This window comes from Chrysochloris asiatica, unplaced genomic scaffold (assembly GCF_000296735.1).
Source record: "Chrysochloris asiatica unplaced genomic scaffold, ChrAsi1.0 scaffold00203, whole genome shotgun sequence".
Classification (NCBI taxonomy): Eukaryota; Metazoa; Chordata; class Mammalia; order Afrosoricida; family Chrysochloridae; genus Chrysochloris; species Chrysochloris asiatica.
In genome coordinates this window covers 1912737-1930615 of record NW_006408721.1, presented here as the reverse complement: position 1 = coordinate 1930615, position 17879 = coordinate 1912737, and the positions used below count along the sequence as shown (strand labels likewise).

At 39.4% G+C, this 17879-nt stretch overlaps 1 protein-coding gene across 2 annotated transcripts in view; it reads left to right on the top strand.

The window, feature by feature from the left end:
• The window catches only part of RGL1 (ral guanine nucleotide dissociation stimulator-like 1), a 381962-nt gene that overhangs the window by 138370 nt on the left and 225713 nt on the right, over positions 1-17879 (top strand). Inside the window, exon 2 of one of the 2 annotated variants that reach the window (XM_006872531.1) lies at positions 1032-1195. In XM_006872531.1, the coding sequence (XP_006872593.1) occupies positions 1064-1195 (132 nt within the window). In that variant the 5' untranslated portion in view covers positions 1032-1063. Of the gene's footprint in view, positions 1-1031; positions 1196-17879 lie in introns of those variants that run through there. The other variant, XM_006872530.1, reaches the window with a different exon arrangement.

The window sequence follows — 17879 nt, the reverse complement described above, 5'->3', positions numbered from 1 at the left end:
TTTTTTCAATTTTTGTGAAGATAACTTGATGACATTAAAACAAGTGTATTCTGGAGAGAACTTGTCTGCAGTCATCTAGTTATTGCTGAGATATGTTTAAAGATGTTTTGTTTGGAATGAACCGGCGTTTGTATGAACTTGGCACCCTAGTAATAATACATTTGACTTACTCTTGTCCATATAACACTGTTTCTAGTTTCAAGGAGCTTATAAGACTAGAAGTTGGATATTGAGTTGAAAGCAAATGAATGTAATAAAGTAGTGTAGATGACATGATAGAAATCTGTCCAGAACACGGAGTGCCAAAAGGGGAGAGAGGACTCTAGTCTCATGGGGTGAGGAACAGTGTTACAAGCATTCGCTAATAGTAACTGAGCTGGATATGCTTCTTGTTGTTGTTATGTGCTGTGGAATCAGAACAGACTCCTAGTGACACCGTACAGGGTTTCCGAGGCTGTAAATCTTTATGGGAGCAGAAAGCCTCATCTTTCTCCTGCGGAAAAGCTGGTAGTTTCGAATTGCTGGTTAGTAGTTAGCAGCCTGACTCGTAACCACTACACTACCATACTACTGAATATTATTTGTTTGTTACCAGCGTGGAGGCTGTTATCAACAGTAGCCAATAGATGTTTAAAGAGCCAATAAGTAAACTCCTGATTTCATAACCACATGCATCCCATGGCATGGAAATATGAAACTGTCACTCAGGTGCAACTTATGGCCACCCGTTGCCAGCTCTCCTCCTGGGGAAGTCAGAGCAAGGGGATGAGCAGATATAACAAGTGGATGATGCTTTTCATTCTGCCTTACAAGCTGTGTATCTCTTCTTCTACTACCAAAATGCATCATTCCCTCCAGAAACCTGCAACAAATGTCCAATAATGAATATTTAGAATATATAAAAGGGCCATAAAACCTCTTGCAAAGCAATGGTCTCATTATTCACAAATCGAACACGGTCATTTGCTTTCATGTATCTTTTGATGATATTTAACATTTTAACTTGTGGCACACTTTATTCTTGCACACAGATCCGTAATGCCTCCTGCCTCGTTCTTTCAAGATGGAGGGGAAAACCATGGGAGAGACTACTCAAGTGGTGTCTAAATTCAAACTCTCCACCAAGGTAGACAGCAGTGGACACTGGCTGGTGGAAGATCATGCTCGAATATGGGAAGTCTTAAAGACAGAGGAGGTAAGACCATTCTGCGTGACACATTGGACTATTGGTGGGTTTGCTGAGAGTATCATTCTTCGTGTAGCTAGGGCCAAAGGTCAGCAGGGCAAATCTTTATTCAGGGGCCATGGATACAGCCATGAGTGGGGAACAGTAAGTCAGTGTTATGTCCTTTAGACATTGATAACTTCACAGTGATTCAGATGATTTGAAGTGTAGAACTTTAAAAAATGAGGATGTTCATCCAATTAGCATCTTAATCTCATGTATCACCAGTGCGTAGCTGGTGGGTGTTCTCCAGCTTACCTTCTCTCCTGAGGCTACCCTTTTGTGACTCTTTTTCTTTTTTAAAGTCTATTATTAAAATTCATTTGATTTATATGAAATGTTAATGTGTGTGTGTGTGTGTGTGAGAAAGGAAGGTGGGGAGAAAGAGAGAAATATGAATGCTCTTATTCCTTCATTATAAATGATAAATTATACCTTTTAATTATACTAGAAAAGATCTGACTGTTCACTGAGCTTGGGATATACCTATTTTATCTGCTGTGAAAAGAAAATGAGCATTAGAGGTTTTAATGCATGGAAGAGAGTACCTCAGAGAGAAGTACAAAAGCAAGGAACTTCAAACATCTACTGTGTATGGAGTCCTGGCGTGGTGCTGTAGAGTAAGCACTGGACGGCTAACCACAAGGCCAGTGGTTCAACACACCAGCCACTCTTTGAAAACCCTTAACAAGATGTAACAACAAAAACTGTGTATAGAAATATAACAGAGAAAACTGAGCCAGTGGTATTCTGGCTACCAGACAGATCAACTCTCTCCTGAGAGGCTTAACTATTTTGTTAGTTGGTTGTCCAGGATTTCATTCTCAGCTTTAAAGGCTAGAGATTTCATTTTCTCATAAATGTAACTGTAGATCCATTCTTTCTGGGGACAAACTCATATTAATTGTTTATGAGATTGATGTATGAAAAGAAAATGTTATTGTCTATCAGGGTGGATCCTGACTCATGGTAACCTTATGCACAATAGAATGACATGCTGCCCAGTCCTGCCCCATCCCCTTAATTTGTTGTGGATCCGACTGCTGAGATTCGTAGTCCTTCACTGGCTGATTCTCTGCAGTAGATTGATAGGCTTTTCTTCATAGTCTGCTTTCATCTGGAAGCTCCACTGAAACTGGTTCAACATTATAATCCATTAATTTATAGAAGTACAACAGTTCCATGTCCTGGAATATTTAGGTTGGAAGATACAGTACACGCTTTCCTTGTAGGCAGACCTAAATGGGAAATCAGATAATGGTGAGAGGGAGTCAGGCCTACGATGGTGACCAAGTCAAACTTAACAATGCTTTCCCTTTACATTGAAGATTTGAGAGCTCACTAATGCCTAGGATACTGATATTTATGCATTCCACTTCATTTTAACAACTTCCAGTTTTCCTAGATTCATACTTTGTAATTCGATGTTCCAGTTATTAATGGATGTTTGCAGCTGTTTCTCCTTGTTTTGAGTTGTGTCCCATCAGCAAATAAGGTCTTGAAAGCTTCACTCCATTTGCATCATCACAGTCAATTCGACTTTGAGGAGGCAGCTCTTTGCCCTCATATTTTGAGTGTCTTACAACCTGAGGGGCTCAGCTTCCGGCACTGTATCTGGCAATATTCTGATTCTATTAATCATATTTAAATATTCAGTATTCTGGTGCTCTCTGACAGTGTTTTACATCTAATTATAAGGTTTTTCAGTGACTAAATATTTGGAACTAGTCTGTCTCTCCTTTTTGAGTCTGTGTTTCTCAGCTGAAAGCTGTCCATCATGGGTAATACTTTTCGGTGTTCAAAATACAGGTGGCATAGCTTCCAGCAACTACCACAGTGCAAAAAAACTGGCAGGTGAGTGGTGGATCTTCAATGTAGTAATAAATTATAATCATCTACTTATACTCTAAAATAAAAGTATTGAATTTTAAGTGAAAATAATGTCTACATGTAGTATAAAAAAATCAAGCATGTATATTCAAGGGGTAAATGTGAAAAAGAAAAATCTTGATAGAATATCAGTATCTTTTGTTAAAAAGAGAAGAATATCAGTATCTTTTGTTAAAAAGAGACCAGGCAAGGGACTATTGTGGGGGTGGGATTAGATATGTTTTGGTGGTGATAAAAATGCTGTATTTCCTGATTGTCATGATAATTACATGGGCATGTGTATTTGTCAGATTTCATCAAGCTATATACCTGAAACGGGTGCATTATATTATATGCCAATAATTTGACACATGAGTGAGAATGATCTTGACAGCAACTGGTTTTGGTTAAAATTGATTTTAAAAAATGGGCAAGCCGATGAGGGAGCAGAGTTAAGTAAATGTTCAGTAATTGTAAAACTGTAACGAGTGCTCTAATCAATCTGTCCACAGGACTTCTTGGGAGCCTAGAGTATGGTGCGTGATCCGGTATGGGTGTGTGTACAGTTTTGTTGATGTAGGTGTTAGGAAAAGAAAGCTTCTCCACAAGATAATGGTTTTTGTAGTCGTTCTTTTTCTTTTTTTTATATAGTTTTTATTGTGAATTGAGTGATCGTTTACTTGGGAGAACATCAGTTTTGCACTCATCCTATAGTGTTTTGTTTCATTGCAATGATTACAATCCCCTCTAAGCATCATCATTTAACAGTATTTGCTTCTGTTGCCTTTTTTTTTTTTTTTTAATGTATGCAAAACCACTCAGGAATATATAAGCATTTAAACAACCAAAGGGCATACTCTGCAAGCCTGCCTCCTGTCCACCAGCACACAGACTTTCTCTTTCCATGAGTCTAGAGTCTTCAGCTACTCAATCTCTCTATGTCATCATCTTTGCCGCCATCTCTAGTGTTGCTGCTTCTCTGGATAGGGTCACACATTTGGCTCCTTCTTAAAGGAAAAAAATAGAGATTAGGTAAACAAAAGGGCATTTAGTAAGGAAGTCAGAGTAAACATTGCTGAAAGAACATAAGAAGGAGTGTTAGAGAACTCCACCTGTAGTACAGAGCATCAATTGTAGGAAAAGAATGGCATGAGGTGAAGCTCAGAGGGACAACATAATACAGCTCCTTATATGCCTCACTCAGAAATTCGGAGATTAATTTCTGAGCATGATGGGTTTTAGACAGGGCAGCCGCTCCTCGGAAACCTTAGAAACATGGTCGCCATGGCTCAGAACCTACTCTACGGCACTTAACAACAACAACAACAACAATGTGGTACTGTAGGATAAGTACTGGATTAGAAAGTCAGTTTGTACTTCAAGGTCAGCGGTTCAAAACTCATGGGCTACTCCTTGGAACCGACTCAACAGCACTTAAGAACAACAATCATCACATGACTATATTTGTTTTAAAGAAATGTTGCTTTGCCAGACTTGTAAAGGATCCTGTTATTAAGTGTTGTTGAGTTGTTCCTGACTCATAGCGACCCTGCTTAGGGTTTCTGAAGGGCAGATGATGGGTTTGTACCACTGACCTTGCAGTTTCCAGTTCAGTGCTCATTCTACAGCACCACACCAGAACTCCAAATGATAGTGTTGTTGTTGTTAAGTGCCGTTGAGTCGATTCCTGCCCATAGCGACCCTGTATAGGATTTCCAAGGAACAGCTGGTAAGCTTGAACCACTGGTTTTGCAGTTCAAACAACTTTGCAGTCTGATGCATTAGCCCACAGCACCATACCAGGTCTCCAGTGATGGCATAGAACACTTCAAAACCACTCTAGCCCAAATTGGTCTCCCTCTTTTTACCCTATACTAGTTAATACTCAATAGGGATTATTTGAAGTTCACTTTTTTCCTGATGAGATTTTTCTCTCTTCAACTGTTGGTCCATGAGCCCATATCCATTAGTTTAAATTCGACTTCACTTATAACCCCCAAAGTAGTGGCACGTTGCAGGATATAGAGTGAAACACTCAGTAAACACCTGATAATTGATTTATAATCATGTTCATGATTTCATGGTAGTATGTTGTTTCATTACATTGTAGCATCCACCAAAATATTGCTATCTCTGAGTATAAAAATGATTTGTTTGATTCACCACTGAATAGCAGTAAATGGTGATACATAATTTTTTATCTTTCGTATTGCTGATTGAATTTTCATTGAGTAATTCACCCCAAACTGTGTTCAGTTCTTCCTATTTGTGAAAAGACTGCCAAGATAACGATGCTCTCTGTGGCTTGAACAGAGATGTTCTCTGTGTGAGTGCATGGACACTGGACATGTGACCTCTCCCTTGCTATCCAGCTTGGAATGGGCCCCACACTGTAACATCACATTTTTGGAGGAGGACATTGTAATGTGCTCATCATGCATGCTTTACAGATGAAATCAGACTCATCTGAAAGACAGGAAGAGAGAGATTTTTTTTTTTTTTTTTTTAAAGAAACTGGATAACAATTTGGACAGACAGTGGAAGGGCATTTTCTTAAATCTTGAAAAACCAACTCTTTGTTGAATTTAAAGATTAGGATTCCACAAGAGAGCTAGGTTTCTTCTTTGTAATTCTGAATGAATTTGTTTAATATAAGGTAAAAGTCTAGAAATTTATTAACTAGGCAGTTATTAATATGTTAAAAATGCTTTGAAGCATGAGTCCCTGAGATGAGTAAATTAGACATGTTACCAGTTGTGAGAATGTGCACTATTGTGACTGAGAAATATTTAATTGGGATCTGTAAGGGAGTGAGAGTATCATCCACTGAGCACCTACTGTGTGTCAAGAATTATAGTTGGTGCGCTTATATGCTCCAATAGAGTCATAGCTTTGCTGTTGTTGTTATTAAGTGTTGTTGAGTTGGTTCCAACTCATAGCGACCCTGCGTAAGGTTTCTGAGGAGCAGCTGGTGAATTTGAATTACCAACCTTGAGGTTCAAACCGACCTTGAGGTCCAGGGCATATCCTATAGCCCCACACCAGGGCTCCTTCATAGTTGTTGCTGTTAAGTGGCATCAAGTTGTTTCTGACCCATAGCAACTTAGTATAAGGTTTCCAAAGAGCAACTGTTAAGTTTAAACTGCTAACCTTGTGGTTTGCTGACCTTAGGTCCTGTGTTTATTCTACAGTGTCACATCAGTACTATCAGTACATTTTTATCTTACTCATAAGGGTATTGAAGATTAGAATAGCATGCCCAAAGATACATAGCTGGAAAATAGCAAGGCAAGAATCCAAGGGCAAGGCTTCTTCTACTTACTCATTTGTGTGTTCCTGTTATTACATACAGTGTCGGGCACATGTTATTTTTGTTGTTGTTAAGTGACGTTGATTCGGTTCTGACTCATAGTCACCTTGTATAGGATTTCTGAGGAGTGGCTGATGAGTTTGAACCGCTGGCCTTGTGGTTTAAACTGACCTTGCGATCTAGTGCATTATTCAACAGTGCCATCGTGGGACTCTATCTGGCACATGTTATTGTTGTTGTTGTTAGGTACCATTGAGTCGGCACTGTCCCATAGCGACCTTATGCACAACAGAATGAAACACTGCCTGATCCTGGGCCAATCTCACTACTGTTGCCACGCTTGAGTCCATCGATGCTGCCACTTGGCCAGTCCATCTTGTTTGGGGTCTTCCTCTTTTTCTCTGACTCTCTACCTTACCAAACATGATATCCTTCTCCAGTGACTGGTCCCTCCTGACAATATGTCCAAAGTAGGAGAGACGAAGTTTGGCCATCTTGACCTCCAAGGAGCACTCTGGCTGCAGTTCTTCCAAAATGGATCTATTGGTTCTTTTGGCAGCCCATGGCACTTTCAATATTCTTCTCCAACACCATAACTCAAAAGCATCAATTCTTCAGTGGTCTTCCTTATTCATTGTCCAGCTTCTGCATGCATATGAGGTTATTGAAAATACCATGGCTTGGGTCAGGCACACCTTAGTCCTCAAGCTGACATCTTTGCTCTTCAACTTCAATCTTTTCTCCATTGATTGGAATGCTGTTTATCTGGCACATTGCTGGCTGGCTGTGAGCTGTGGAGTCGGTTCCGACTCATAGCAATGCTGTACAGGGTTTCCAAGGTTGTAAATCTTTACAGGAGCAGAACGCCTCATCTTTCTACTGCGGAACCACTGGTAGTTTCAAACTGCTGTAGGAGATACATAATATTTACTGAATAGAGAAATTGGGTTTTGCAGGGTCTAAGAGAATGGACTCTGGAGCCAGTTTGACTGTGACCTCAGCAAATTCCTTACATAACTTCTTCAGCTTCTTCATCTGTAAAATGGGAATATTAATAAGGTTGTTGTGTGCGAACTAATAAAACTGGATGACTTTTATTATTATTGAATGAATCTGTGGGTGGAGAGTACAAACTATTACTCCATATCAACCTACCAATTGTATTAGAGTTGTTTTTGACTCTGCTGACTGAATTCAAGATTATTCACATTTCAGAATGCCTCATACTCCAGGATGCTATGTTTTTCAATGTCTATGGAATTTGTTACTGGCAGATACAGCTGCCACACTCAACTGACAAGGGTTCCTTTCAGAGAGGAAGACATCCGGCCCCAACTAAATAGTGTTATATTGAGATGTACAAATTATCCTTTAGGGGACTAGATGTGAGTGTTGGACCCACTCAGCTCTACTCCCTCCCTCAGCTGTGTGGTGCTCAGGCTGGGATTCCAGGTAGCAATGTGTTTGTCAGGGGGAGTGCTCATGAACCAGTGTGAACAGGCTGGGTTACGAACCTCATTGTATCCTGGCTACTGAGCCAGTGTGCTCAGGTGGTGAAGATTTGAATGGGACAAGGATAAAATAAGATAGGGTTGATATATATGTAGAGAACTTTCTCCTGTAAAGAGCTCTTAGACATTTGCAGCCAATTTAGCCTGATCTTTCTAACTCCCAGTCCTGGAATAATCTGCCTTCACCATACCAGCCGTGAACCTTTCTTTGTATTTTTCGTATTGAAGAGCAAAGGAAACCCCAATTAAATTTGGTAAACAACAACTACCAAAAATGGTTTATTGACGGCCTGGAAATCATTCATTCATGGGGTGGGGTGCAGTGGTGGGATGTGGGAGAACTAAGTCTTAGACTTCTTCAAGAAAAAGTTTGCTAAGCAATTTTGTTTCTGCCCATTGTTCCCCAAAATGTGCTGACCATGAACCTCAGGTCTCTGTTTATTCACTAGAGTGTTCCATTGTGTCAGGACTTTAGGTAAGACCGAGGTGGGAGATGCAGGGAGAAGAGCTGACAAACTGACTTGATTCCACAAATCAAAGGAAGATTTGTCCTTTAGATTCAACTCTCTTTTCAGAGGGTCCCCAGAGGGCACAAGTAGTATGTGATCTGTAGCTCACCTCAAGGCTGGTGGTTTGAACCCAACCAGCAGTTCCTTAGAAGAAAAGTCTGCAAATCTGCTTCTGTAATGATTATAACCAGATTTATTCGGCTACACGTGGGGTAGCCATGAGTAAGAAATTCACTCAAGGGCACTGGGGTTTTGTTTGTTTCTATACAAGTGTAGGCGTTTAGGAGAGATTGAACTCCTTCCCTTGTCTGTGAGCAGCTTCTTCAGAGGTTTATCCTTTCTCAAGGGCTGGGATGAGGCAATAGGAGAAATAGAAAATGTTCACTAGTGACTCTTCTCTTATGATGTGGTATCTAAGACATTCACTTGTTCTGCTTGATGAGAAACCCTGGCTTGGAATCTCAGGAGATTTTATAGATGAAGAAAATTTGAGAACAGTCAATTTTCTTTCTTTTGGGGTGTGTGTGTGTGTGGCTGGTAGGTAAGAACTAGCCTGCTTAGAAAACTTTGCCTCTGATACTGGTAGCTTCAATGACTTTGCACATGTCATTCTCTTGGTTTAGAACTTTGTTCCCACTCCTTTTCCTAGCTGATGACTACGCATCCTTCAGACACTGGGAATTCACCCTCATCTCTATAGACCATGTTGTGTATCCTTGCCATATTTTTCTTCTTCTTTTAGCACTTTGCATTTTCTTTGTGTGCATCTGTCACATTGTATGGCAGTTGCTCATTTCATTTTCTTCTCCATTAGTCCATAAATTCCTAGCAAGGAATTGTGTCTGATTTATTCAAAGTTACATCATTGCTATGGTGAGATGTTTCTTGACTAAATGAAGGATGGAAGGAACAAAGGAACAAATAGATAAGCAACTATTTGGTCATGCTAAAACTTCATCCTGAGAGGATACTTCTAGGGACAGGATTGCTAGAGATTTGTGGTGTTTAATGATGACACAAAAGAGCAGGCCCAACTCCAACCATATGTTTTACTCTGTGACTTGTATTTGCCAATAATAGGAACCATTATTGTTTTACTGGATTTCTGAGAAGTAAGCATGTGTGTATTAAAAGCACCATGACAACAAAAGCAAATGCTCCAGAAAAAGGATCCTCAGTAAGCAAAACAATTTCTCCACCCACTCTTTTGCTTCTATGTCCAGGCATAGTTTTACAAACAAACTCATAGTTGGTTTAAAACATTCAGCTGCTTCTCGGAAACCCTCTACAGCATAGGACTACACAGCACTTAACAATAACAATAGTTACAGTGCAGAGGATTTCTGATGACACAACAGTTAAGTGATCCACTGCTGATGGAAAGGTTGGTTGTGAAATTCACCCAGTGACTCCATGAATGACCTAACAATCTGCTCCTGTGAAGACTGTTGTTGTTAGGTATCATCAAATTGGTACCGACTCATAGCAACCCTATGCACAATAGAATGAAACATTGCCCAGTCTTGGGCCAACCTCACAATTGTTGCCACGCTTGAGCCCATTGATGCTGCCACTTTGACAATCCATCTCGTTTGGGGTCTTTGTCATTTTCTCAGACCCTCCACCTTACCAAACATGATGGCCTCCTCCAGCGACTGGTCCCTCCTGACAATAGGTCTGAAGTACTAGAGACAAAGTTTGACCACCCTGGCCTCCAAGGAGCACTCTGGCTGCACTTCTTCCAACACAGATCTGTGTGTTCATTTGGCAGCCCATGGCACTTTCAATATTCTCCTCCAACACCATAACTCAAAAGCATCAATTCTTCTATGGTCTTCCTTATTCACTCTTCTGCTTTCTCATGCATATGAGGTTATTGAAAATACTATGGCTTTGGTCAGGCACACCTCAGTCCTCAAGCTGACATCTTTGCTATTCAACTCTTTAAAAAGGTCTTGTGCAGCAGATTTGCCCAATGCAATATGTCGTTTGATTTCTTGACTGCTGCTTCCATGAGTGTTGATGGTTGATCCAAGAAGAATGAAGTCTTTGAGAACTTCAATCTTTTCTCCATTGATATGAGTGTTCTTTATTGGTCCAGTGGTAAGGATTTTTGTTTTCTTTACATTGAGATGCAATCCATACTGAACGCTGTGGTCTGTGATCTTCATCAGTAAGTATTTTAAGTCCTGTTCACTTTCAGCAAGCAAGGTTTTATCATCTGCATATCACAGGTTGTTAATGAGTCTTCCTCCAATCCTGATGCCATGTTTTTCTTCATAGAACCCAGCTTCTCGGATTATTTGTTCAGCATACAGATTGAATAAGTATGGTGAAAGAATGCAACCCTGTCGCACAGCTTTCTTAGTTTTAAACCATTCAGTTTTCCTGTGTTCTGTTCAAACAGCTGCCTCTTGGTCCATGTACAGATTCCTCATGAGCACAATTAAGTGTTCAGGAATACTCATACTTCACAATGTTGTCCATAGACTGTCATGATCCACACAATCGAAAGCCTTTGTGTAGTCAATAAAGCACAGGTACACATCTTTCTGGTATTCTCTGCTTTTAACCAACATCCATTGGACATCAGCAATGATCTCCCTCATTCCACATCCTCTTCTGAATCTGGCTTGAACCTCTGGAAGTTCTCTGTCAATGTGTGGTTGCAGCTGTTTCTGTATTACCTTGAGTAAAAATACTCACCTGTGATATCAAAGATACTGTCAGATGATTTCTGCATTCCGTTGGGTCACCTTTCTTTGGAATGGGCACAAATATGGATCTCTTCCAATCAGTTGGCCAGATAGTTGTCTTCCAAATTTCTTGGCAGAGGTAAGTGAGTGCCTCCATTGCCACCTCACTTTCTTGAAAGATTTCAATTTTTATTCCATCAATTTCTGATGCTTTGTTCTTTGCCAATTCCTTCAATGTACCATGGACTCCTTCCTTCATTATCATTGGCTCTTGATCATATGCTACCTCATAAACAGTAGAACATGAACCATTTCCTTTTGGTACAGTGACTTTGTATATTCCTTCCATCTTCTCTTGATGCTTTCTGCATCTTTCAATAATTTGCTCAGAGAATCCTTCAGTAACGAAATTGGAGGCTTGAATTTTTTCTTCAATTCCCCCAGTGTGAGAAATGCTGAGAGTGTTCTTCCCTCTTGGTTTTCTGACTGCAGATCTTTGCCCATTTTATTGTAATATTTGACTTTATCTTCTCCAGCTGACCTTTGAAATATTCTGTTTAGTTCTTGTACCTCCTCGTTTCTTTCATTTGCTTTAGCATCTCTGTGCTGGAGAGCACGTTTCAGTGTCTCTTCTGACATCCATTTTGATCTTTTTCTTCTTAATGACTTTTTGCTTTTTTCATGTATGATGTTCTTGAAGTCATCCCACAACTCTTCTGCTCTTCAGTCTTTAGTGTCTAATGTATCAAATCTGTTCTTCAGATGATCTCTAAATTCAGGTGGGATATATTCAAGTTCATATTTTGACACTCATGAACTTGTTTGCATTTTCTTCAGCTTCAGTTTGAATTTGCATAAGAGCAATTGATGGTCTGTTCCACAGTCTATCCCTGGGCTTGTTTTGGATGATGATATGGAGCTTTTCCACTGTCTCTTCTTTACACAGATGTAGTCAATTTGAATTTTGTGTATTCCATCTGGTGAGGTCCATGTGTATAATCATCTCTAATGCTGTCCAAAGAAGGTATTTGAAATGAACAAATTACAACCTAGAGAATCCTCTGGAGGCAAGTCTGTTCTCCACACAAGGGGTCACTATGAGTTAAAACTGATTCAATGGCAACAAACACAATGCCATGTCATGCAAGAACAAATGTCAATTGTTTCAAAGAAAAAAAAATGTTGATAGGAAGCTAAAAATACCAAACATAGAGATTTGAAACATTGTGCTGGAAGAATCATGCTGTATTAAGGTGGGAGGAGAGGTTACTTTTAAAGAATAATTGAAAGTAGCAGATAAGAGATTTCAAGTGAGAGTCCAGATTTATGACACTTTACTAATCGAAGTCCAAACTGCTGACAATCCTATTGCAAAGCAAGTCAGTGATTCCCAAACTCTCATGATTTATTCAAAGAAGTGTAGCAAACCCCTTGATAACAAAGTACACATACAAGAAGGACAAGCAGTCCCTTTGTGGGCAAGGAAAAAGTTGGTATCCATCTATCAAAGAGAGACAGAGACTGCAGGGAAGGAGGTACAGAGGTTTGATGTTCCAGCCCTGATCTATAGAACCAAGCAGTTTCCTGTCGTTACACAACCATGAGAACTTGGACTGGAAAGAACTGTGGAAATGGGCCCACATTAATCAGCTCTAGTTTTCATAGTTACTTTGTTAGCTTGTTTTATTGTGAAAACAAACAAAAAATGGGTCACTATTTAAAATCATAAGAGACAACCAGTTTTTAAATATGGCTGTCCAATGCCTGTTGTTAAGTGCCATGGAGTCCTGATTTATTACCACACTGTATAGGATTTCCCAGGAGTGGCTGGTAGGTGTCAACGACTGACCTACCTGTGCTTTGCAGTCCAGTGCTTATGTTATAGTGCCACACAGGACTCTGTTTAATACCTAGTTGTCTTTAGACACAACACTGCAGTTGTTATTTGTTACTGTTAGTTGTTGTTCAATTGATCTAACTCAGGGTGAGTCCATGTGTGCTAACTAAGTAGCAGTGCTCCATATGGTTTGTGACCTTCAGAAACAGATTACCAGGCCTGCCTTCTGCAGCATCTCTGAGTGGGTTCAAACCACCAACCTTTTAGGAACTAATTGAGTGTGTAAGTATTTGTGCCATCTAGGGACACCATACTCATTAGTTATTGTTGTTGTTAAGTGCCATTGAGTCGGTTCTGACTCATAGTGACCCTGTATAGGGTTCCCAAGGAGCAGCTGGTGAGTTTGAAATGCTGACCTTGTAGTTCAAACAGACTTTGCAATCCAGTGCTTTATCCCACAGAGCCACACTAGGACTCTACCATACCCATTATAGGGCAAAAACCAAACCAAACCAAAAACTTTCATGCGCCATCTAGTTTTAATGCAATTAATCATGTACCACCTTCAACCCATGGTGGTCTGTCCAGTTTTTAATATTCTTTTCTCAGGTTGCCTTGATGATTGTATATTACTTTAGCACAGAAGAAAATTCTATGGCTTTATATCACCAGTTAAATCATTTTTCTCTGGTTAAGTTAATGAGAATGCTTCACTGAATTTTTTCTGTGTCTGAAATAGCAGCACAAGACCTGTTGTTGTTAAATGCAGTTAAATGTTGTTAAATGTTGTTGGAGTCAGTTTCGACTTATAGCGACCTTGTATAGAGGGGATCCAAGGAGCAGCTGGTGGGTTTGAACTTCTGACTGTAGCAGTCTAGTGGTTAGTAGTCTAGTGCTTATCCTATAGAACCACATTGTAGTAGGCCCTTAGTTGTTTGTTGGATGAATAGATGAGTAACATGTATAAAAAGGCATTCTCTGATTAAGAAAGTTAAGTTCCATCCAGACATGGCTAGGATATGAAGATCTAGGCAATACAGGGGGAAAAACCCAGGGATTTTGGATTTAGGCAGTTTGGTTTGAACATGGTCTGATACTTATTGGTTGTATTACCTTGGGCAGAAGTTAACCCTCTAAGTTTCAGTTTTTCCATCAATAAAATGTGGGGGGAAATACCCGTATGGGAAGTATAGGAGTCTTGGTGTGGCGCTGTGGTTTAAATCACTGGACTGAATGGTTGATTTGAACCACAGGTCAGTGGTTCCACTAAACCAGCTGCTCCTTGGAAACCCTATACAGGGTCGCTATGAGTCGGAACTGACTCCACAGCACTAAACAGCAACAATGGCAAGTTTAAGGAGCTCTGGTATCATAGTGGGTTAATGCTGGACTGCTAACCACAAGGTTAGTAGTTCAAATCTCCTGGTCACTCCACAGAAGAAATATGAAGCTTTCTACTCTTGTAAAGATTTATAGCCTAAGAAACTCTACACAGAGTCTCAGGGAGTTAGAACTAACTTGATAGTACTTAACAACAACAGTCCTCCTGGTGTTGTACTGTAGGGTAAGCACTGAACTACTAAATGTTTTAGTTTACACAAGAGGACATTCTAAAAATTTGTGGGAAAATGGAATGAAAAGATAGTGGATGTTTTCCACACCAGGACTCACTATAATGTTGTGGATAGCATAAAGCTTTGGAGACCTTCATTTGCTGATATGACGTAACTCAAAATGAGAAGAAACAGCTGCAAATAGCCATTAACAGTCTGGACATGGGATGTATCAAGTATCAACTAGGAAAACTGGAAGTTGTCAAAATGAAATAGAATGCATAAAAATCTGTATCTTAGGTATTATTGAACTGAAAGGGACAGCATTGACCGTTTTGAATCAGACAGTCATATGGTGGAGCTCTGGTAGCATAGTGGTTACGAGTCAGGCTGCTAACCTCAAGGTTGGCAGTTCGAAACCAGCAGCTGTTCCACGGAAGATAGATGTGGCTTTCTGTTCCTGTAAAGATTTGCAGCCTTGGAAACCCTGTACAGGGTCACTATGAGTCGGAACTGACTCCACGGTACTTAACAACAACAACAATATGCTGGAAATGACAAATTGACAAGAAATAGTATCATATTCATTGTCAAAAAAAAACCCCATTTCAATATCTGTCTTGAAGTACAATGGTGTTTGTGATCAGGTAATATTCATAGGGCTACAAAGAAGACCAAATAGCAGGTTTACTATTCAAATTATATACATAGCACTAATGCCAGAAATGAAGAAATGAGACATTTTTGGCCAACTTTTTCAGTCTGAACTTGATAAAAAAATACAATCAACATGCAATGATAATTATAGGTGATTAGAATGTGAAAGGTGGAAACAAAGAGGAAGGATTAGTAGTTGGAAAATATGGCCCTATTGATAGAAACAACGCTGAAGTTTGCATGATAAAATTTTTTTAAACCAATGACTTATTTATTGCAGATACTTTTTTCACAGTATAATCCATGGCTATGAAGAAAAATGTGACGTTGAAGTTGTCAAAGACTTCATTCTTGTTAGATTAACCATCAGTACTCATGGAAGCAGCAGTCAAGAAATCAAATGAAATAATAGATCTAGGCAAATCTGCTGCATAAGACCTTTTTAAAGTGTTGAATAGCAAAGATGTCAGCTTGAGGACTAAGGTGTGCTTGACTGAAGCCATGATATTTTCAGTGATCTCGTATGCATGCAAGAGCTGGACAGTGAATAAGGAAGATCATAGAAGAATTGATGCTTTTGAGTTATGGTGTTAGAGGAGCATATTGAAAGTGCCATGGGCTGCCAAAAACACTCTGTGCTGGAAGACGTGCAGCCAGAGTGCTCCTTGGAGGCCAGGATGGCCAAACTTCGTCTCTCATACTTCAGACATATTGTCAGGAAGGACCAGTTGCTTCAGAAGGCTATCATGTTTAGTAAGGTGGAGGGTCTGAGAAAAAGAAGACCCCCAATGAGATGGAGTGTCAAAGTGACAGCATCAATGGGCTCAAGCGTGGCAACAATTGTGAGGTTGGTCCAGGACTGGGCAATGCGTTATTCTGTTGTGCATAGGGTCGCTATGAGTTGGTATGGACTCGATGGCACCTAACAACAACAACAATCTGTGGCTATACACATGGACCTCACCAGATGGAATACATAGGAATTCAATGGACTACAGCTATGAGAAGATGTGGAAACTCAATATTATCAGTCAAAACAGGGCCTTGAACCGACTGTGAAATAGAACATTAATTGCTCTTATACAAGTTCAAGTTGAAGCTGAAGAAAATGAAAACAAGTCCATGAGAGCCAAAATATAACCTTGAGTATATCCCAGCTGAATTTATGTATCATCTCAAGAAAAGATTTGATGTATTAATACTAATGAATAAAGACCAGTGGAGTTGTAGGATGACATCAAGAACACCATACAGGAAGAAAGTAAAAGGTCATTAAATAGACAGGAAAGAAAGAAAAGACCAAAGTAAATATCTGAAGAGACTCTGAAACTTGCAAAAGCAAATGAAAAAAAGGATGAAGTAAAAGCTGAACAGCAAATATCAAAGTACAGCTCAAGAAGACAAGGCAAAGTATTATAATGAGATGTGCAAGAACCTGGAGTTAGAAAACCAAAATGAAGAATACAGTCAGAATGAAGAAAAAATTCATGGGTTTTAATTTTGAAGAATTTTATGGATCAAATATTAAATGACACAGGAAGCATCAAAATAAGATGAAAAGATTACACAGAGTCACTTACGAAAAAGATTGGGCAACGTTCAACTGTTTCAGTAGGTAGCAAATGAACAAGAACCAATGGTGTTTGTTTTAGGCTGGGTTTTATAGAGAAACAAAACCAGTAATGAAATTATATATGTATGTGTATATATACACATATATATGTGTATATATAGAGAGAATTTAATTATCAAGGAAATGGCTCACAACTGCAGAGTCCCAGGTCCCCAGTGGACTAGAGAGAGAGTCCTTTTCGCAGGCCTGTTATATTGCCACACCCCCAAGGAAGCATCCCTTCAATTGACTGGCTACTCAAAGCTACTCATCATAGAGCTAACTGTACCTGTATTAGGTTTCATCACCATGGGAATTAACTCATCTCAACTGCTAGACCTCTGAAAATTCTGGTCTAGTCAAGTTGACACAGAGCCTAACTTTACAGTGTTGAAGAAAGAAGATAAAAGACTACAGCCTTCATAATAAGTTAAAAGTCAGTGTAAAGAAAACAAAAATCCTTACAACTTAGAACAGAACAAGAGGATATACTATGTGGTTCAAGGTCAGAAAAGATTTGTATCCTTTCATAATACTTATTTAGTCTGTATGCTGAGCCAATAATTAGAGAAGCTGGATTATATGAAGAAGAACATGGCATCAGGATTTAAGAAAGACTCATTAATAACCTATGATAAGCAGATGACACAACCTTGCTTGCTGAATGTGTAGAGGACTTAAAATACTTACTGATGAAGGTATCAGATTACAGCCTTCAGTATAGATTAAAATTCAATGTAAAGAAAACAAAAATCCTCACAAGTGGACCAATAAACGTTATCATGATATATGGAGAAAATGTGGAAGTTGTCAAGGATTTCATTTTACTTGGATCCACAATCAATATTCATGGAAGTGGCGACAGTTAGAGATCAAATGACTTATTGCATTATGCAAATCTGCTTCACAAGACCTCTTTAAAGTGTTAAAGAGCAAAGATACCAGTTTGAGGACTAAGGTGTACCTGATCCAAGCCATGGTATTTTCAATCACCTCATATGCTTGTGAAAGGTGGACAGTTAATAAGGAAAATGGTAGAAGAACTGATGCATTTAATTATGATGTTGTGGGAGAATACTGAAAGTACTATGGACTACCAG